The following is a 22,955-nucleotide window of genomic DNA, read 5'->3' as shown; positions in this document are numbered from 1 at the left end:
CGCAAATTCTCAAATGAACTTGTAAGTCTTATCATTCCCTCCCCGTTAATCATCACAAATCCCTCCACTTCTTTCTGCCCTTGTTGCCAGACCTTAGTTTAGCCACTACCATCTTTGTCACTTCAGTAGCCTTCTAACTGGTATCTCTTCATTCTTCCCTTTATATCCCAAAATTCTCTCTCAAATGCAGAAAGTTATCACGGCACTCTCTTGCTTAAAATCTAGTGGTTTCCCGTTTCCCTCAAGATAAATCTTAAATTTTTTCTTTATTTTTAAAATAATTTTTATTATTATTTATTTTTTAATTTTTTATGCCTACAGCACCTAGTCTTCCTGGGTGGTCTCTCCCATCCAAGTACTAACCAGGTCCGACTCTGCTTAGTTTCTGAGTTCAGACAGGATCGGGCGTGTTCAGGGTGGCTTGGCCATAGCCAAATCTTAAATTTTTTGGTTTGGTCTCTGGTCTTTCTTCTCTCAATTCTCAGTTCTTTTCCTTTGCCCCTCCTCGCCTCCCCACTCCTTAGCTATTCCTGCTTGTCCTTTACATTCCGGCTTGGAATCCTTTCCTCTCTAAGGCCTTTTCTCATTCCTCCACAGGGCTCGGATAGCCTCTTACAGGCTTCTGTAGCACTCTGTACTCATGGCGTTTGTTTTCCCAACTGTCACCTCTGTTGGATTATGACCCCGTTCATGGCGGGACTGTCTTAAGTCACAGTTGTATACCGACCACTGAACACAGTGCCACTTAGTAGTAGAGAATCATTAAATACTTGAGTGTCCAAAGGAAAGTTTAATTAGTATATTTATGTATAATATATACACACACACATAAATACACAAACTTTAACTTTTTCATTACCATTGTCAAGAATCTGGAAGGGGGAGTGTTTATCTTTGTCCGCTTTATCTTTCTGAAAAAAATGTATGTGATTATGGGGGGTGATTTCTTTGTGAGCTTTAATTTCAATAGTTGCCAAGTTGTTTTGGTAGGTTTTGACTTTAAAGCTGCAGGAGAAACTACATATGATGTCATCATGGCTCAGCAGAATCATAACTATAATAAAGTTTTAATTAGCAATTGTTAGGTACAGTCTTCTTTAATACGCCTCAGGAAAATGATGAAAATACATTAAGGATTTGTTATACTTTGTTAATTTGACTGTGTTGGGTTTTGGAAAAAAGTGTTACTTTTCTTTATAGCTGGTGAATGCATATGTGATGACAAGCCGAGAGCCCCCTTTAAACACTGCAGCTTGCAGACTTCTTCTGGACATCATGCCAGGGCTGGAAACTGCTGTGGTTTTTCAAGAAAAGGTACTTACTAAATAGAAGAGTCATCATTTTATTTTTTAATTGAATGGTGATCTGTTTGATTTGCCTTTGTTAAAATAATTGTTATAGTTTTTTCTGATTACAATGGTTTTGTTATATGTTAACATATATTAAAGAAATTAAAGCAAGATAGTAAAATAATTTTAAAATAGCTGTTTTAGTGAGCACTTGCTGCTTTGGGCATATACTATTTTTTTTAAAACCTTAGGATCTATATGTTTTAAGAATCAGTTTATGGCCTTATCCAAACTCTGTTCTTGATGATGAGTGGTCTTCCCCAGTGATGGACTTTCTACTCTGAGGAAGCACATCCTATTTTTGGTGGCATTTAATATTAATATTTTAAGACCTTTTTGTGCTGTATTTTATGCTAGGTGCTGGGAATATTTTTCTTAGCAGAATAGGAGCTTACATTCATATATTGGGAAGGCAGACACAAATAAACTAATCATTTCAAATAAGGATAAATGTTATAAAGACCAGAAAATGGTAAATTGAATAGTGACTATGTATTCTTCAACTGTCAAAAAATTAGTTGCTAATTTTTAGAAGTAATATAGATATTTTGTCTTTTAGCATTAAGAATTTGCAGCATGAATTGTCTATGCCACCTAACTTTCTTTGTTTCTAAAGATGTTAAAAAAAAATGTAATCTTCTGTGACAACTTGCAAGTCTTAGTGTAGTTCAACATATAAACCAAATGAAAGATCTGGAAATAGATTTTCATTTAACCTTTAAGAAAATTTTATTACAGAATTATGCAACATAAAGTATTTTAAAGAGTAACATTGTAAGTAATAATATAATTTACAGTATCGTATACAGACTAGATTTTAAAATCTCCAATTAGCTACTTCTGTGAGAGACCAAAAAAAATCTATGTCCTTGTCAAAAATATTTTAATATGAAATTCTTTTGAAAACCAAAATGGCAGATGAAGAAGTTATAGCAATGTATTTGTATATGCAAGATTTATAGAAGATCCCAGATGATTTTATTGTGCTTTTTAAAAGTTTCCTGCTTGTCGTTGTAGGAAAATCATCTCTGGTTCTTTATTATTTTGTTGTATATTTAGAATTAAGTGAACACCCTTTGGATGTGAGAAACACTAAGAGATATTTTGAATAATAAAGCTTTCTGCAAGAAATTGTTTCTTAATCATTCATTTCTGCTAAGTTGGGAGAAGTGAATTGTTCAAGAATAATTATGTATAAAATTGGAAATAACAGTCTACGGCCATGCTACTGTAAACAAGCCCTATCCCATCTGATCTCGGAAGCTAAGCAGGGTTGGACCTGGTTAGTACTTGGATGGGAGACCACCTAGGAAGACCAGGTGCTATAGGCATAAAAATATTTTTAAAAATTAAGGGATTGTGAGCTGACAAGGTCCTTGCAATCTGCTATTGGAAATACCATACATCACCTCGAATCCAATGTCTTAGAGCACAGATAACAAATCTCTTTGTTATTGTATGACCTTAACATTGGATTACATGATGATCTTTACCCGTCAGAAGTATGCTATGCAATTTTTTTGGTGTGAATCAATATTTCACTTAAAAAAATTATTAATTAAAGCTTGTAAATTAATGTTAGAAACCATTATTTCTGGACAGATTGGTTGCTGGCATTTCACAAAGCTATGGTTAACACTCATTGCTTTAGAGCATTGTTTCTCAAACCGAACCACAGTAACGTGTTTTACATTGCAACCCAATCCATACATAACATGTATGAAAAAGAAGTTTCTTGAACATTGCTTACCCTTTGTGCATACATTCTGATATCTTCATTTATTTTCTAGAGCTGTTGCAAATCACTAAACTGATTCTATTCTAGCGACTGTTTACAAGTTGCTGACTTGTACCTTCAGAGGTACTGAAATCGCTTTAAATTTTATTTTTATTTAAAAATTTCCGTGGCTCTTAGTTTCTTCATTATATGAAGTGTATTATAGAACTGACTACTTCAATGTTGTTTATGTATTAGGTTTTTCATACTGTTTATCAGTATATGTTCTTAATTCAGTCAGATCAGGACCTTTGGGGACTTATTCTTTAAGAGTACCGCTTTAATATTTTTCTCTTTGAGGTCGTCTTAAATTATTGGAGGTGGGAGGGATAAAATCAATAAAATCTCAGATAGTGAAATCTTTAAGTGAGCATTTCCCAGATTTAGTACTCTGGGACATTAATATTCCTCTAAAATATTAATAGATGTTTTATGGCAAAGTGTCCATGGGGTCAGTTAGGTTGATGACTACCATTTATTGAGTGCCCTTCCTGTGCTAAGCATCATGTCGCTTAATCCTTATAACATCCCATGAGATAGGAGGAAAACCTTGAGAAGCTGAGAGAGAAATGGTTTCAAGAAAGAGGGGAGGAGACTGAAATCTATCAAGATAACTGATCAGGATAACTTGTAAACTCTCCTGTTGCAGACACACACAAATTCTGGGTAAACTATAATAAACTCTTAGAGAAATCCCTGTGTGCCAGAAATGGAGAGAACTGTAAAACCGAAGTGGTAATTGAGGACAGGAGACAAAAGATTGGGTGAGGAGTGGAACTAGGACCCTGGCCATTGTGTCAACCTGGGACTCCTAAAGGATCCTCATTGAAACAGTGTAAAAGAAGAGTATTTGCTACGGGGAGATGACAGGTTTCTCAGTCTCTGACTTGACTCCAGGGGGTGGGTAGATAAGTCTCCTCTGAGAGACTCGGCATGGACCCTATTTGGGTATATGTTTGAAATTTCTACCGTATGATTAGGAACCCCAAAGCCAAGAAATTAACAACAAAAATTGTGGACCTTGAGTATCTGGCAAAAGCAAATATAAACCTCCTTTGAGCTGGGGGTGTGGGGGAGGGGTGAAGTATAGGGGAAGTGGGGCTCTCACAATCCAGGCCACAGGGCATTCTCACGGACAAAGCAATTTCCACAAAAAGTGAGTTCACAAAAGTTATGAAATACACAAGAAATAATCCTCCCTGATGAGTCAACAGTTAAAATAAATAGAATTAAATAGAACACTTATCTGGAAGACATTAGAAAATACCTTTTAAATGATTGGATGTTTCCTCTTAGGATTTTTCATTACGAGTATATAGAGATGCAACTAATTTTTGTATATTAATTTTGTAACCTGCAACTTTGCCGAATTCATTATTAGCTCGACAGTTTTTTGTTTGTTTAGAATCTTTATACAGTTTTTATGTATAAGAGCATGTCATCTACAAATATAGATAATTTTATTCCTTTCCAACCTAGGTGCCTGTAATTTCTTTTTCTTGCCTAATTGTTCTGGCTAGAACTTCCAGTACTATGTTGAATAGAGGTGGTGAAAGCAGACATCCTTGTTTTGTTCTTGATATTAGGGAAAAACTTTTACCATTTAGTATATCAGCTGTAGGTGAAGAAGTGTACTGCTTTGGGCCCCAGCTCTGCCACTTACCAGTTTTGTGACTTTTTATGTTACTTAATCTCATTGTGATTCAATTTCCTCTTATGCAAATATAGTATTTACCCAACATAGGGTTGTTATGAGGATTAAATTACTTGTAAAGTCTTATGTTGAGTGTTATTTAAGTGTGAGTTATATGTAACAATATAGATGAAATTTTGAGGAAAATAACTAAATTGCAGAAAAATATATACAGTACTGTGCAATTTTTATAGTTCAAAACGTGTAACATTTAACAAAAGTTTTACAAGAAAATTGTTAAAACTTAGGAATATCGGTCCCCTTTGTGGAAGGAGGACCCAGGTGGGACGGGAGGGGACACATGGGAGGTTTCTATTTAAGCTCGGTGGTGGATCACGTGTGATTTTTATTTTCTTTGGCTGGACTATACATGTTTACATGTATTATATTTCATAATGAAAGCAAACTAAGTTTAGGATATATGGAGTTGAATACTTCTTTGATGGAGGACTTCTTAAAGCATTAACGTTAATAGTGCATTGTGAACTTCAAAGTGATGTAGACATTTTAGTGTTCCCCACTTGGTCATGGAACCTTTTGGGTTTAACAGCTGAAGTAGGACTATATTATGTGATTGTTGTTCTTTGGCTTAAGTTTTAATGGCTAAATAGGATTCTTTTTCACAGATGTACAGGTATTTTATTTAACTAAACCATCTACTATTACACACTTAGTTTATTTGCATTTTTAATCTTTTGACCAACATTGAAATATTTTATTGAATTTTTTTTTCACAAGACTGAAGTCTTTGCTTTTATTTTTGTGATAATGGTTTTTTTCTCCCTGAATTATATTATTCCATTTCCTTGACTATAGGAAGGGATTGTTGAAAATCTTTTCAAATGGGCCCGAGAGGCTGATCAGCCATTGAGGACATATTCTACTGGACTGTTAGGAGGTGCTATGGAAAATCAAGACATTGCTGCCAACTACAGGGATGAAAATTCACAGCTGGTAAGGACTATGTCAAAATGACTTTTTGTGTAAGATGTGAGAGTATTCAGAAGTTTTTCCTTGCTACCTGAACTTGAATAGGTAGATAATTTATTATCTTGTTTCTGGAATGTAGGTATAATTTCAGCATTTCAAGATTATTTTTTATGAGTTTTGATTTTATTTTTTGTTAATTTGAAAATAACTTTTAGTTTCTCAAGGATTATGATAGTTCATATCAGATAAAGAATAGTACTATTTTCTTTCCCTCTCCAACATTTGAATCCTGAAAGTTTTAAACACAGAGCAAAACTGAAAGATTGAAAGAATTTTAAAGTGAATAGCTGTGTACACACCACTTAAATTGTGAACATTTCACTATACTTATTCCATATTCATACATCCACCCCACTATCCACTCATCTTTTTTTTTTTTTTTTAACTGCAGTTCAAAGTAAATTGCAGACATAATTCCTCCATCTTTTTAAAACTAAGCACAATATGACATTTTAGGTTTGGCCCCAAAAATAAATACTTAAAAGGAAAAGTAAAAAATAAAAAATGCGAACTTGTATGTAATCATGTGTAATGTAGATGACAGTGTCTAACGATATAACTTACAACTGGTAGAAGTTTGAGAAACTGTCACATTTGATTTTCAAAGACACTTCAAAAAAATTGTGAATAATCTAGTGTCTCTTTTTTTAAGTGTGGTGGTCCAGCCCAGCTTGATCCAGAGAGATTGGTTGTGAATGATGTGTTTTATGTGCAGATCTTCTGGTGTGGGTTCTCTGGGAAATTTTATGGGGAATGAGACTTTTAGCTGTTGCTTATTTCATCAAGCTATAGGAATCAAGTCAACACATTTATTACATCTTTACTATTACCAGGCATTAGGATAACTGCGTGAGTAATCTAGTTCTCTGTATATGGGAATAAAAATTATTTATTAAGAATCATTTAAATTAAGATGCTGTAGAGACAACTCCTTTTATTCTAATATCTGTTGGTAGGTAGCAATAGTGCTTCGAAGACTGCGGGAGCTACAGCTTCAGGAAGTAGCTTTGCGGCAAGAAAGCAAGCGACCCAGCCCACGAAAGCTCTCCTCTGAGCCCCTTTTGCCTCTGGATGAAGAAGCTGTGGACATGGACTATGGCGACATGGCTGTAGATGTAGTGGATGGAGAACAAGAGGAAGCCTCTGGGGACATGGAGATCTCCTTTCATCTTGATTCAGGCCACAAGACCAGTAGCAGAGTAAACTCAGCAACCAAACCTGAGGAAGGAGGATTGAGGAAAAACAAGTCCACAAAACAGGGTGACAGAGAGAGCTTTAGGAAGGCCAAGCAAAAGTTGGGTTTCTCATCATCTGATCCAGATCGCATGTTTGTTGAGCTGTCTAATAGCAGCTGGTCAGAAATGTCCCCCTGGGTGATTGGCACCAATTATACCCTTTATCCTATGACTCCTGCTATTGAGCAACGACTTATACTCCAGTATTTGACCCCTCTAGGAGAGTATCAGGAGGTAAGCTTATTGGGACGAGTACTGTTCACACTTCGAGACTACTGTGTTTATTTCTGTGATATTTTATAGTAGCATTTTAAACATTGATGTATTTTTACTCTAATACAAAAAAGTCTTTGCCCCCACTGATAAACTCTTATGCAGGTCACTTCTGATAGGGCCTGTTTGATCAAAGCGTGTTTGTATGTTTATCTTCGTAAAGGAGGTGGGGAAGAGATACCTCATTTCTTTAATTTTCTATCATAATGGAATAGGGAATAGGTGACAATAAAGCCAAATGTTAAGACTTGTTTTTGGACTTTATTTCAGTTACTTCCCATATTTATGCAACTTGGATCACGGGAGTTGATGATGTTCTATATTGACCTGAAACAAACTAACGATGTCCTGCTTACATTTGAGGCACTCAAGGTAAAGTTCTTAAAAATATTTGGTCACTGATCATTTTATTGACATGGGTGTGCCTCTGTGTTTTGTTATGTAGCATCTCTAGGTTTTATTGCGCAGGGCTTTCTATTGCTAGATGTGTTAAAATAGGAACAAATTCATATTTAGGTAGAAGAGGTGAGGCTTACCAGGTGCCTCTGCAGAAACTCAGGGGTCAGTCCCGGAGGGTTAAATGTTAAGGTAGAAATTGGATCCAGACCTAGGAGTGACCTCAGTTGTTGGGGCTGAATTAGAATGGAGAACTCTGTACACTACAGTACCTTCTGTCATACTGCCTTTTAGCTATTCTTTCTGGCAGCCAACAACTTTTTATTCTAAATTCTTAACTAAACATATTGTATATAGACTATCTGAGGTGAACAAAATATAAACCAACAAATGAATAAAGAAATAGTGGCAGACCCAAATTTAGTAAAGGTAAATGATTTCCTAGGTAGTAAAGTGGCTAAATACAGGAGGGTGGCAGGTAAATCTAGTCCACCAAATCCATACCTATGATAATTAAGGTAATCTGAATGATGAGAGAGAAGTTGAATGAATAACATTAGGGCTGTCATACAGGTTCTATTCAACAGGTAACTAATGAACAAAGGACCATTCTGTGTAGTTTACAGTATCAAGTAAATAAGACTGTTTTTTATGGTTTGGTTAAGAGAGACAGGCATGTAAATTTGTGATTTCTTCTAGATATTAAAGAAGTGAAAAAATTGGACACAGAAAAGGAAGTGGTCTGTTCTCTTTGAGAAATAGTAGTTTTCCAGGAACAACCTCTTAAAAATAGATAATGCTCTCTGGGTCTTTAAAATTACAACTTCATTCTTGATATTCCAGAGCCATAGTATCCAATAGAATTTTCTGTAATAATAAAAATGTGTATGTCTGTGCTATTCAATTCAGTGGCTACTATCCATGTATGAGCACTTAAAGTACCTAGGGCCACAGAGCCACTGAATTTTTACTTAATTTTAATTAATGTTAATTAGCCACATATAGCCACTGTCTACTGCATTGGACAGCACAGTTCCAGAGTATATTGAAATGAAATCGTAATAAGGAATTTGCCTTCGAGACCCCAGAAAGTTTAAATTTGGAGGAGGTCAGACATATATTAGAGTAACGTGTGTCTCTTTGGGTGGGATGTGTGTATAGGTGTGTAAACTCATAATTATACTTTGAACCACAGGATGAAACTGAAGGTCACAGTTGTTTACAGTGGCCCAAAAGTATTCCTTTCAGATGCAGTATTTGGTCCTGAACAGGAGGTAGTAGAAGAAGGGATTTGGATGTTGCTATTTTTATAGGTTTTTGTATGAGGAATCGTTAATAGGTGGTGTTATTCAACTGTTTCCATGAGAAGTCGTACATGGGATTTATGAAAATAAAGATGAACAGAAAAATCACAAAAGAGGGAAATAAAAGTGTGGAAAAATATGTATGTTGTTTGTTCAAAAGTAAGACTTATATAGGAGAAGAGACAGTTGAAGTTGGTAAACTGAAGAACTAGAACTTTATGGAAATGGACTATAAGGAGAGAAAATAGAATCTTTGCCCACATGACCGAGATGAGCCAGGTTATGGGCTGTGTTGAGCCAAATAGAATTAAGGTTCTCGGTAAAGGCTGTACCTGCTTGTTCTGTTTCCCCTCCTATCTATCCTGGCGGCGGAACTGTCACTCGATGGTAGTGACGTTATGGGAAAAACTGTACTCAGTGACCTAAGTTTTAAAGGGGAACCATACGTGGTGTAGCTGCTTCCTGGGGGAAGGACTGGGTGCGAGAGTGATAGAGGTTTGTGTAACAGAGAAAAAATAGAGTGAAGAGGGAAGGAATTTGAATTACTGTAAAGGTTAGTCTGAGTCTGGGTGTTGGGAGAACTTGTGAAGAGGGTACAGTATCTGTTTTTTTGCCATTGACCTTGGCAAGATCCACACAGGTGTGAAGTCATGTAATTGTAAATCCGTATTGTCTTGTCTCCCTTGTGCCTGCATCACCACCCAGAAGACACGTTGACATGAGAAACAGGAGGGGGAGCTCCAGCTCTCCCAAGGCCCTTCCACTTTGGCCTGTGTTCAGAGTCAACAAGCAGCCTGCAGCTCGCATTGCACTCCCTGCCCTCAAAATTGCCCAGGGGATAGGGTCTGCCAGAGAGGCTAGTGGGAGTGGAATAGGAAGTTAACAAAAAGATAACAGACTTTTAAAAGTCTATTTAAAGTGCATTCTGATCATTTCTTCAAATTTACTAGTTTTGATAATTTGCCGATATATTTAGGATGCACTTAAATGAGGGCAAAAGCTTGGGGTTTTATTAGATGGTGAGTCAGTGACTGAGCCAAAACTAGAACATAGAGCTTGTTATGTTAAAAGGATTAAAATGGGAAGGTTAACAAAACCCTTTAGAGAAGCTATGTAATAATAAAATGGTTGTAACATTAAGTTATTACTTACAGCAGTATTTTTCATTTTTTGTTTTTCACCTTTGTGAAAACTTTTCGCATTGGAAGGGAATGTTCTGGAATTTTAGAGCATTTTTTTTTTTATTTGTTCCCCTTAGTAATATTGGTTTTACTTCTGTTGTGTAGAAGTGGTTTTCTACTTCAGAGGATTCCTTGTATTTAGCAGCTTAATTTAATATTTTGTGAATTGATTGTGTGATTGTTTTAGATTGTTCCATGGTAACATGTGTCTTCTTTCTTTAGCATCTAGCATCTCTCCTGCTCCATAACAAATTTGCCACAGAATTTGTTGCACATGGTGGAGTACAGAAATTACTGGAAATTCCTCGTCCTTCTATGGCTGCAACTGGTGTATCTATGTGCTTATATTACCTGTCCTACAACCAGGATGCCATGGAGAGAGTAAGTCCAGTCCATTCAGGTGTACGAGATTGAGTTGGGGGCAGTCTAGTGTATTCACAGAACAACTTTTGGATAAGGAAAAATGAATAGTTGGAGTAAATCTTAATGAAAGAAGCAAGGACCCTGAATGTCTGGTCTTTACAAAACAGTCTAAAAACGTAAAATTGTTTAGTAAAGCCCTCCCCCCAACCCTTTTTTTTTCTTACTCGGGTTGGTGACGGGGGTGAGTCCTGATGGATTGGGGTCTGGGAACTCGTTAGTTTTTGCCATTTCAGTTATATAATGATTAGTCTTCAGGCTCTCAGGGGAGTTATATCTTGCATTTTTTGGTCAATTTATTATAAAAACAACAGCTGATACTTTGTGTAGGTTAATAGTTTGTGGCAGAGTTAGTAAAATCATTCCAGTTGTTCTCAAGGCTTCTGTTTTTACAGTTTAGATTTTTTTTGTTTACTGATTTTTAAAAAGTGTAAGTGGATCATACATTGGCAAGGTAATGGGTTCCTAGCCATCTCTAGGGAAGCTCTTGTTATTTCTATGCCTAGTACATCTTTCTAATATTCTATGTGGTGTGGCTTTTTTAGTAGAGGGAAATTGAAAAATTCTTTTGGGGCTCTGCCTTTATTCATCTTTACATGTGTATTAATGTAATGTTTTTAAAATTTTTTTCCCTCTTGAGATCAACATTATGCAAGGTATGTAGTCTTTTGAGACTAGTAACCTAATCTATATGCATATAAATAAAAAGCAGTTATGGCTGAAATAGAGAAAAAGTACCAAGCAAACCTGGGGAGCGCTTTAGAGTTCCTTGTCTGAACCCCAGGAGACATCAGAATGTGTGTGAATGGATCAGTGAGTGAAAGGATGCTCAACTTGTCAACTGTATTATCTTCAGGCTCAGCCACTTTTATACCCTGGGGAAGGCCCTTACCCTCTGTGCCTTTTCCTCATCCGTTAATTGGGACGCCTAGTACTGATGTAAGTGAGCATTGTGATCATTGAAGGATATAAATATTTGCTAAATTTTGTACTCAGTATAGATTGAATTTAAATGTTTGTCTAAATGTAGGTTTTTTTTAGGTTTGGAATAGATCGTTATAAAATTTCATTTGTAACTTAAACTTTAAACTCAGAATAACTTAACCAGGAATGATCATTGTGCAAAAATATCTATCTACACTGGTGAATTTTTCTTTCCTTTCAAAGGTTCCTTTATCCTTGAATTTTAAAAATCGTTTTTTATTTTTTTTTGCAGGTTTGCATGCATCCCCACAATGTTCTCTCTGACGTGGTGAACTATACGCTCTGGTTAATGGAATGTTCTCACGCCTCAGGATGCTGCCATGCTACCATGTTTTTCTCCATCTGCTTCTCCTTTCGAGCCGTGTTGGAACTCTTTGACCGCTATGATGGTCTTCGTCGTCTTGTGAACTTGGTGAGGTTCTTCAGTAGCTTCTCTTTGCAAGAAGTAGGGGTCCTGCTTATCCTGGTGGCCCTTAAGTGGCACTGAGGAGAGGAAGCTTCTAACTGGGGGAGTTTTGCTATCCTTTGTGGATGAAATCTTTTCTTCCTCCCCACTCAGGCACAACAACTTTCTCCACCTCTGAAGTGTTTAGAGGACTCTGTCATTATAGACAAGCCTCAGATATAGTAATCTTATAGGGGGAGTCGCTGTCAGTAATCTTGATCTTTCTAAACGCTAAAGGTTTTATGCTTTTATGTCTTTAAACATGATTAAAAACTATGTACATTTTTCAATATGGTTTTAATTTTTGCTTTCATTTGGCTACTCTTAGCATGTATAGACAGATGTGCTTTGATGGTTGTCAGTCTTGTTGAGCATGAAAGTTTACTGATATCTTTTCCCTCCGTTTACTTTTCTCTTCCTGTTTATTCCCCACCCCACCCCCTCTTTGCCTTATTCTTTTGCTTCTTAATAGATCAGTACTTTGGAGATTCTAAATTTGGAAGATCAGGGTGCGCTTCTGAGTGATGATGAAATATTTGCTAGCCGCCAAACTGGGAAACATACCTGTATGGCCTTGCGCAAGTACTTTGAGGCTCACCTGGCCATTAAATTGGAACAAGTGAAGCAGTCACTTCAGAGGACCGAGGGTGGCATTCTTGTCCATCCTCAACCCCCATACAAGGTGAGAGGACCTTGACTTGAAAGGGAACGTTAACATACTCTAGCAATCCTGGTCCTGAATCTCACATTCACATCAGTGGACTCTATGTGGGATATACATTGTGGGATTATATTTGCCCTGTTTTCTGGAGGCAGAATCCCTGAAAATGGATGTAACAGGTGAATTTCAAGGATTTATTTTGTTCCCAGTTGTAAGTCGCTACTTCTGTGGAATATTAGAACTAAAAGATGAACTGAGATGTGCATAAAAGGGCTGTCTTTAATGAAAATTATTAGGTGGCCTACTTCTTGTGTGAAATTTCTGAAAGGGCGAATTATAACTCCACTTCTCTCATTTTTGAACTTGATATGTTTTGGGATTAAGGTTAGTATCTGCATGTTTTAAAAATCACAAATTGAAAAGAAACCAATTATTGTACATGGTGCTTTTTTTCCTCAAGCTGTGAAATACATGCACCAACAAATTGAACATTTTGTTACCTTTTTGGAAAAAAATGTATTGTGAGTTCAGTTATAAATGAAATTAAACATATCAGTATTTTGCACGTAGGCCGTTGACTCAAAAATTGTGAAATTCAAAAGCTATTTCTTTGCTTTATTGTTAAAGACTTGTTGGTCATTGTGCTGAGCTGGGGAAAATAGCAGGCAGATGATAAAGTTCTTTAATGATTTGTATATCTTCTTATAGGCATGTTCGTATACTCATGAACAGATTGTGGAAATGATGGAGTTTTTGATAGAGTATGGCCCAGCACAGCTATATTGGGAACCAGCTGAAGTCTTTCTCAAACTTTCTTGTGTCCAGCTCTTGTTGCAGCTTATTTCTATCGCCTGCAATTGGAAGACCTATTACGCAAGGTGGGACCAAAGAAAGGTTTCGAATGAAGTTAGATTCTTCATGTTTTTTGCTGAAGTTGATGTTGGTTTGCTCATGGTGTTTGCTTAACAAACATTGGTCAAACCGAACTGAAATTTTGGGCTTGAATCTGAGAAACTATAGATTAAGCATGATGATATTTTTAATTTACAGAGTGTTTGTTTATATTTATGATCTTGGTGATTATAAATACTGCACAATAGGCAGGGATCAATGTCTGTATTCTGAGAAGTTCCATGGTTACAGCTACAGAGGTGAGGTTGAAGTCCTTTCTTGAGATTGGAGTTCAGTATTTGGTACTTAGACTTTAAATGTCTCTCCACTGCTTGACAACTGTATATAATGTTTATCTTCACTTAAAACTTTGCTTTTATTGTGATTTTCACAGTTCAATTGAAAGCAGAGTAGAGCAGGACAAAGCTCAGAAAAAGATAGCTGATAGAATCAGGAGGTTTGGGTGGGTTCTATAGGACAATGATGTAAAAAGAATTAAAACCGTGTTTTGGAAAAGACAGAGTCTGAAGAGAAAATACTAAAACAAAGTTTATATATATGGTGGTACTTGATGTCGACTTCTTTCCCTATCTGCCTGCTGCCATGAAGATAAGAGGCTTATTTATGGTGTATGTAGCTTGTTTGCTAAGTCCCAGGATATTAAATCTAGGGGGATGTTTTTGGAGCAGCCATTTTCAGATTTTTTGGTCTCAGGACCACTTTACCATATTCAAAATGAGAACTCCAAAGAGCTTTTGGTTGTGTGTTATAGCTATTGATATTTACCATGTTAGAAATTAAAACTCAGAAAATGTGAAAATATTTATGAATTTCTTTTAAAAAAAAATGATTCCATTGCATGTTAGCATTTTTTATGAAAAATTTTCTAAATAAAACCAGGTTCTAGCAAGTTTTAAAAAATGTCTGGCTTAATATCTTATCTGCTTCTGTGTTCAGTGTTTTGTGACATAACATGACATAGCCACTGGAAAGCTCCATTGTATACTCATGAGATAGAGTGAGAGAAGAAAATAACAGTATTATGAAAACAGTTTTTATATCGTAAGACCTTCCGAAAGAAGTCTCAGAGACCCCCAAGGGTTCCCTAACCGCACTTTGAGAACTGCTGTTCTAGAGCATTAAAGAAGATTATTGTATTTACTTTGAGAACTTTGTTTAAAAGATGATGAAAGCTCAAACATAACGATGGTTATAAGTACATTTTTGGATTGGTAAATCCGTATTTGGGTTATTAAGAAAATATAAATATGTTTGGAATATGCCCTTTAAAAATTTATTTTTAAAAATAGAATTAAATACTTGTTTTTGCTTAGAATATATAAAACCTTATAAAGAGAAAATTATTCTTAGCCACTGTTAATTTCTTTACATTTTTTTCTCTAATATGTGTAAATATACATAATTGAGATTATAATATTTAATCAAATTCATCTTTTTTGAAATATTTCAAAATATAGAAAGATATAGAGAATAACATAACAACCACTCCATACCCAGGCGGCATGTCGCTGTATTTACTTCTTTCTCAGTTTCTATTTTCTGTTTCCCCAGAGTGACCAGTCTTCTGAATTTGGAGTGCTTTCTCTTCACTCGTGTTTTTATACTACACATTTGTGTGTGTGCATAAACAATATAAAACTCTTTTTTGTATGTTTTTAAGTTATATGAATATCTGCATACATCTTTTGTGGCTTTTTTCATGCTTATGTTGAGATTTATACATATTGATGTTTATTTGAACTCTTATATTTCTGTCTGCAGTTTATTTTCCTGTTGATGGACATGTATGTGGGGATTTTTTGTTTGTTTTTTTGCTATCAAATGAATGGTATTATGAACTTCCTTTTACAAGTCTCTAGAGGATATGTGTACATCCTGGGGTGTAGGGGTTCTGCATTGCATCTTTATTGGATGGTGCCAAATTGATTGGAAAATAATCACACCATTTTCTTCTCCTAACAGCAGTATATGGGAGTTTTCATTGTTTTATCTTCTTGCCAATACTTGGTATTGTCACATTTGAAATTTTATATCTTATGTTTTCTGCTTTATTGTCGTATTTTGAGTCTTTTCCCTTTAACATTTCTTTAACAAGTTATCAGTAGCTACAGAGTAGTTGATCATATGAGTGTGTCATACTTAAAACATGTGTTTCTGTTGTCTATGTAGATTTTTTACTTTGCTATTTAAAATATAATGGACATTTTAATACATAAATACTTGTTTGTACTTCTGATTATTTCCTTAGGACAGAGTCAAAGAGGTGAAATTCCAGGGCCAAAGGTTATGAATGTTTTAAGAATCTTATTTCATGTTTCCAGATTATTTTCTTTAAAAAGTGTCCTAATTTCTCCGCCCCAGTTTGAGCGTGTTCGTTTCTATACATCCTTAACAGCATTGAGGATTATCTTTTCAATCTTTGCAGTTTGATAGGTGAAAATTTCATCCCCATGGTTTTTGAAAGTAATGTCATAACTTACAAATCTTCATGTTATAGAGCCATACAGGTAGTAGTTCTGATCCATTGTCTGTCTGTCCTCCCCCGCTTTTTTTTTTTTTTAACTATGTTGTTTCTTGTGGCTATATCCTATTTCCTTTTGACTAATTCTTCTTCCTGTCTAGGAATGACACTGTGCGCTTTGCTTTGGATGTCCTGGCTATTCTTACTGTTGTGCCAAAAATCCAGCTCCAGTTGGCGGAATCAGTCGATGTGCTGGATGAGGCTGGCTCCACTATCTCCACTGTAGGTAGGTTGTACCTTGCCATTTTTGTTATTGCTTGGTTAGGGTTTGTTTTCCTCTACTGATCTGGTTGTGGTTACTTACCCGACCTAATTTTGCAGTCTTAGAACAGAAATTGGTAGAGGAGGGTGCCTTTTCTGTCCCTTCTAAGTTATGGCAGACAGCTTCATGTAAGGCAGTTGTGCTGTGGTCTCAGGTTTTCATAGTGGTAGGAACATTTCTACCATGATGGTACATGTGTAAACTTTTTACTCTGCAGAGTCTTGCGCTAAAAATAGGGCTTATAGGAAAAATGATTGGGGCAGACAGTAAAAAGTAACTTAAGCAACTTTGTAATTTAAGTCTTAATAAAATCAGTAATTGGCAAGCCTCTCAGAATGGATAGAAACTCATACACAAAAACAAAAGGAAAGTGTCTTCTGTTTGAAAATACACTTATTAAGAGCAGGGCTGATGAGGGCTGCTGCTAAGGTGAGCACGGAAAGCAACGTGACTGGCTGAGGGTCCTTGCGTGGGCCACCGTGAGAAGAAAGCCCAAGGCACAGCCACTTGTTTTTAACTTTCATCACGTAGAGCAGAAGATTCCCGCCGCCACTATAGTAGCCAGCCGAGGGGTTTTTCTTACCTGCTGAAGGTTTAACTGCGTACCACTATTTTTGCTCTCCTCATGTAGGAAAAATCGCGCGTGCACTTTGGCGAGTTCCACATAATACTGAGATCATTCCCCCATTTAACAACTGCATATGAGGTGATGCATCTTGAAGCCACATTATAGTAGAACTGATTGTATTTTATACAAACAGGTTCTTGTACTTTTTACGAAAGTGTGGTAGTTTTCTTTTAAATGGAACAAAATGAATAGAACTTTAAATTTTGACTATGAAGCAACCACTGAAGTTTGCCATTAGTTTTATAAGGGATGATATAAAAGGTTTTGTTTTATTTTTCTTTTAATAGGTATCAGCATTATTTTGGGAGTGGCTGAGGGTGAGTTCTTTATCCATGATGCTGAAATTCAGAAGTCAGCACTTCAAATTATCATCAATTGTGTGTGTGGCCCAGATAACCGGATTTCCAGTATTGGCAAATTTATCTCTGGAACTCCTCGGAGGAAGCTGCCTCAGACTCCCAAAAGTAGCGAGCACACCCTGGCCAAGATGTGGAATGTGGTCCAGTCCAACAATGGCATCAAGGTGCTCCTGTCCTTACTGTCCATCAAGATGCCCATCACAGATGCAGACCAGATCCGAGCTCTGGCATGCAAGGCCCTGGTGGGCCTGTCTCGAAGTAGCACTGTTCGGCAGATCATCAGCAAGCTGCCCCTTTTCAGCAGCTGCCAGATCCAGCAGCTGATGAAGGAGCCTGTGTTGCAGGACAAGCGCAGTGACCATGTCAAGTTCTGCAAGTATGCTGCTGAGCTCATCGAGCGGGTGTCAGGAAAGCCACTTCTCATTGGCACTGATGTGTCGCTCGCACGCCTGCAGAAAGCAGATGTTGTTGCCCAGTCCAGGATCTCCTTCCCCGAGAAGGAGCTGCTTCTGTTGATACGAAATCATCTGATTTCTAAAGGGCTTGGGGAGACGGCCACTGTGCTGACGAAAGAGGCTGACCTGCCCATGACTGCTGCCTCCCATTCTTCTGCCTTCACCCCAGTCACTGCTGCTGCTTCTCCCGTCTCTCTTCCCCGAACCCCTCGAATCGCCAATGGCATTGCAACTCGACTGGGCAGCCATGTTGCTGTGGGTGCCACTGCCCCGCCTGCCCCTACTGCCCATCCTCAGCCACGGCCCCCCCAAGGTTCACTAGCTCTGCCTGGCCCATCTTATGTAGGTAACTCCCCTTTGATTGGTAGGATCAGTTTTATTAGAGAGAGACCATCACCCTGCAATGGCAGGAAAATCAGAGTGTTGCGGCAGAAGTCGGACCATGGCGCCTACAGCCAGAGCCCAGCCATAAAGAAACAGTTGGACAGACATCTTCCTTCCCCACCTACGCTGGACAGTATCATCACAGAATATCTTAGAGAGCAGCATGCGCGCTGCAAGAACCCAGTTGCCACCTGCCCTCCTTTCTCTCTCTTTACTCCTCATCAATGTCCTGAGCCAAAACAGAGGCGGCAAGCGCCAATAAACTTTACCTCAAGGCTAAACCGCAGGGCATCATTTCCAAAGTATGGCGGGGTGGATGGCGGATGCTTTGATAGGCACCTTATCTTTAGCAGGTAAGGAGGGGCTGCCTCAATCCCTGGGGATTGGATTGATTTGGGTCATATCAGCAGAAGGTGATTAATCCAGAAAGCCCTTTGTTGGCCTGAAATGCCAGTCAGTGATTGTCGCTTTGAATAGATGAGCGATGTGACTATACCCCGTTTTGTCAATCATGGATTCCTTTTGCGATTGTTGGCAATCTATCGATACGATACTATATGTTCTTGTTGCAACTAGTGTGTTTTCTAGAACCCAAGGAACATGCTGTCTTTAGGCTTCCCAAGTCATTTCTGTGCTGGTCTAAGTTATGTCCTATTCTAGTTCTTTACAGCTCTTATGTAAAGGTCATGAGATTATAGATTCAAAACATGGGAATTTTTTTTATTGTTTAAACCCGTAAGTGGAGGAGGTCCTTTTCTATCATTTAAAATGAGAACTGCTAAAGGTCACTGATATTTTGGAAGAACTCATTTGAAACATAAACGCTGTGTTTTTTCTTTTACCCTTCTAGCAAAGTGTTCTGAGTCCCTGCACGTTCTTTGCCTCTGATTTATTTATTTATTTATTGTTTGGCTTAGGTTCCGTCCTATTTCAGTGTTCCGGGAAGCCAACGAGGATGAGAGTGGCTTCACCTGCTGTGCATTCTCAGCACGAGAGCGATTCCTGATGCTTGGCACCTGCACTGGGCAGTTGAAGCTCTACAATGTGTTCAGTGGACAGGAGGAAGCCAGCTATAATTGTCACAACTCGGCCATCACACACCTTGAACCTTCCAGGGTGAGGGCTCCGTCCTAGGTTTTTCTTGATCATTCTTTTATAATAGGTTTGTGAACTTTGGACCAGTTTGCTGGCTGGCTGCCTGTGTTTGTACATAAAGTTTTATTGGAATATAGCTATGCTCATGTTTAAACATTGACTGTGGCTTCTTCTGTGCTACAATGGCAGAGTTGAGTAGTTGTGACATAGACCATATGGCCCACAGAGCATAAAGTGGCCTTTAAAGTAAAAAATTTGCTAACCCCTGTTCTAAGACCTTCAGAGAGAGAGAGAGAGAGAGAGAGAGAATTGTGTGTGTGTGTTTAATTTGCCTCAGTTTACCAACTATGATCACAAAAATTTTATATTAGAAATCTCAAAAGTATTGTGAATTTTTAGGAAAATAAGCATTATATGGTGGTTATGACTGATCTAGTTTATTAGTATTATTCTGTGGATGGAATCGACACCTTTGCTATTCCTAAAAGTCAGGAATGTTAAGATGACAAGGATAATTTTCCTGATTTTGGAGTGAAGGCAGCTCATCCTTTATTGGGCTTTCTCTTGAAAAACATTTAGGAGTCCTAGCTAGAAAGTCTAACAAATGTTTTCAGTTGACTGATATTTCAGGTGAGACTAAGGAGTATTGCCACATATTAAGAAATGATGAACCATCTCGACATCTTTCCAAGTTGTTTTTCCCCTACCTTTGGAAATATGTTACTAGGTCAGGAGGATTTAATATCTTAAATTTTCTAGGACACTGCAGGTATGTGTACTTAAATCCTAGCAGCTTTTGACCATTTATTTCTTGGTTCTGGGGAGTTTTTCTCTTCTCTTCGTAATCCAATAGTATTTTTTAACCTTGTATTTTAAAACGTTAATGGTAGGTAGTGATATCTGCATGTATACGAACACAAGGTTACTGACTTTGGGCTCGTTCTCTTTTTAGGATGGGTCCTTGCTGCTGACATCTGCGACTTGGAGCCAGCCTCTGTCTGCACTTTGGGGAATGAAATCGGTATTTGATATGAAGTATGTATCTACTTTTACAACCTACTCTGTTTTTCAGTTTACTTAAATTTACCCTGCCCTTCATTGAATTCTTAGACTCAAAGCCTTTTGGGAAAAGAGTAATGCTATGAATTATTGCTAATTCCTTTTCCTCATCCGTGGCTCGTGTTCAATACGATTTTATATTTCCTAGTTCCTGAATATTCTTGCTGGGTACATGCATTCCCATCACACGACAGACTCTTCAGTAATCCAAAATGGCATACCTGTTTTCCCGTGTCACATATGACAGCTGCATTCTTTCCTGGGGCATATATCAATGGCACATGTGCCTCGTTAGCCATTTCTTTAACCAAGTAATTTCCATTGATTATTTTGGATTCGCTCAGCTGGAGGGAATTTTATTTAATCTTAAGTATACAATATTTTTCTCTTTGGGAACTGAGAATCTTCAGAAGAGTATAGTTGGGCACCTACATTTTCATCTTTGTTTTCAGCCGGTCGAACAAGTATACCCCGAAGGGCCATCATTCAGTACTTCTGTTTGTCCGTAGGCATTCCTTCACAGAAGATCACTATGTCGAGTTCAGTAAGCATTCTCAGGACCGGGTCATAGGCACAAAAGGAGATATTGCCCACGTAAGTACTGAATCCACTGCTTTTCAACCCATCATGCCTGTTGGTTCATACCGAAATGTTCTGGACTCAGTGTGAGGACTTAAGTCCCGTGGGCAGCTAGAAATTACTCAGCGATGTTCTTTCCAGTTAGAATCTAGAAGTGTAGTAAAGTAGTTTTTTGCTATATGGGAAAAATGTCAAAGGGCCGAATGGGAACTTAATCTGGCAATTTGAGAAAGATGTCATTAGCACAGCAGATATTTTAAAGTACTAAGTCTTAGGTGAAATAAAGTCCCTGCCATTCTGGAGCCTCATCGGGAAGACAGTAAATAAAGCAGCAGATATATGGAATATCAGGTAGTAAGTGCCGCTGAAGGAGAGAAAGCAGGGTAAGAGGTAGGAAAGGTCTTGTTAGTGGTCATTGCCACTGACTGGCTAATGTTAATGCAGCGTCTCGAGGGAAGTGCGGGTGTCACGCAGATACCTGGGGAAGAATGGCAAGGGAGTAAGCTCTTCTTTGTTAGGCTGGTAGAGGAAAGGGGAAGAGTCGAGGGCAGTATAGTGGGGGCCGTATCATGTAGTGTCTCGCAGGCTGTTGTTAGGACCTTTGGTTTTACCACTGAGTGAGATGAAGACATGGAGAATGAGTGGAGGACACGTGACTGGATGTAACGTTCCTGAGTGTGAGTCTGGTGTCTGTGAGAGGAGCAGGAGACTTTCCAGTTAGGGTATTGTGCCCGCCCACATGTGAGAGCTGCAGTGGGGCCGGGCCCAGGCGGGCATGGTGAAGGCAGTGACAAGTGATGGGCCTGGGCCCTGGGGTTTGGGGCGCATGAAGTTCGTGTTTCTTACTAGACATTCAAGTAGGGAATGGGCAGTTGAACATACACATTAGGAATTGAGAGGGGTCTGGGGGGGGGGATATAAATATAGGAATTGTCCACATGTTGATAGTATTTAGAGCCATGAACCTGGATGAGATCACTGAGCTAGAGAAGTGTAGGGACAGAGTCTTGGCGTGTGCCAACATTTAGAAGTTACCAAATGAGGAACTTGGGAAGGAGACTAAAGAGAGTGGCCAGTAAGGCAGCAGGTGACCCCAGGAAGAAGATGTGTCCTAGAAGGCAAGGGCAGACTCCTGAGGAATGATTGATCAGCTGGGTCAGAAACTGCTGGTGAGTTGCATAAGATGAGAATTGAAGAGGTGACTTTTGAATTAACATGTAGGTCATTGTTAACCACGTTAGGAGCTAGTTCTGTACACTGGGGTGAAAATCTGATTAGTGGGTTCATGAGAGAACAGGAGAGGAAAATGGAGACACTGAGTACAAACAAGTCTTTGGAAGTGTTTTTGCTGAAAATAAAACAGAGAAGTGGGAAGTAGCTTGAGGGGGGTGGATATTGGCTGGTAGATATGAAGTTTCTCCTGAACTTCTCTTTTGAAAATATTAAAATAAACAGAAAGATTGAAAGAATAGTACATATACCCTACCACCTAGATTTATCAGTTTAATCTGCCATGTCTTCTTCCTGTGTAAATGTGTGTTTTCTGACTTATTTGAAAGTAAATTGTGAACATCATGACATTTTATCCCTGAATTTTATAGCATGTATATCCTAACAGTAAGGACATTTATTTACATAATTACACTCTGTAAATTTAAGAAATTTTTAGTAACTTCCAAATATCATCTAATACCCATCCCATACTTAGTTTTTCCAATTGTTCCTGATATGTTTGGTTTCAAATGTTTTTTTGTTTTTTGTTTTTTTGTTTTTTTTTGTTTTTTTTTGAACCAGGATCCAGCCAAGATTCACATATTGCATTTGGTTGTTATGTCTCACTAATGTTTTAAAGCCAGGAACCATTTCTCCAGTTTTCATGACATTGACTTTTGAAGAGACCAGGCTAGTTGTCTTGTCCCATGATCTGAATTTGTTTGTTTCTTTGTGGTGTCTCCTTATTTGCTTCTATATTAAAGGAGGTTTTTTTTTTTTT

At 37.8% G+C, this 22,955-nt stretch overlaps 1 protein-coding gene and 2 pseudogenes across 4 annotated transcripts in view; 2 read left to right on the top strand and 1 right to left on the bottom strand.

Moving 5' to 3' along the window:
• DCAF1 (DDB1 and CUL4 associated factor 1) overlaps nt 1-22,955 on the top strand; it is a 58,444-nt gene that overhangs the window by 13,439 nt on the left and 22,050 nt on the right. For all 4 annotated transcript variants that reach the window (XM_016133144.2, XM_016133140.2, XM_016133142.2 and 1 more), the window contains exons 5-17: nt 1,201-1,314; nt 5,636-5,773; nt 6,766-7,278; nt 7,588-7,689; nt 10,421-10,579; nt 11,835-12,014; nt 12,520-12,729; nt 13,417-13,586; nt 16,243-16,367; nt 17,319-18,582; nt 19,147-19,345; nt 20,277-20,359; nt 20,893-20,977. In XM_016133144.2, the coding sequence (XP_015988630.1) occupies nt 1,201-1,314; nt 5,636-5,773; nt 6,766-7,278; nt 7,588-7,689; nt 10,421-10,579; nt 11,835-12,014; nt 12,520-12,729; nt 13,417-13,586; nt 16,243-16,367; nt 17,319-18,582; nt 19,147-19,345; nt 20,277-20,359; nt 20,893-20,977 (3,342 nt within the window). The remainder of the gene's footprint in view (nt 1-1,200; nt 1,315-5,635; nt 5,774-6,765; nt 7,279-7,587; nt 7,690-10,420; nt 10,580-11,834; nt 12,015-12,519; nt 12,730-13,416; nt 13,587-16,242; nt 16,368-17,318; nt 18,583-19,146; nt 19,346-20,276; nt 20,360-20,892; nt 20,978-22,955) is intronic.
• LOC118602115 lies at nt 313-433 on the bottom strand (annotated as a pseudogene).
• LOC118602613 lies at nt 2,562-2,680 on the top strand (annotated as a pseudogene).

Source organism: Rousettus aegyptiacus, unplaced genomic scaffold, assembly GCF_014176215.1.
Source record: "Rousettus aegyptiacus isolate mRouAeg1 unplaced genomic scaffold, mRouAeg1.p scaffold_m13_p_4, whole genome shotgun sequence".
NCBI lineage: Eukaryota > Metazoa > Chordata > Mammalia > Chiroptera > Pteropodidae > Rousettus > Rousettus aegyptiacus.
This window is presented reverse-complemented; position numbering and strand designations above follow the sequence as displayed.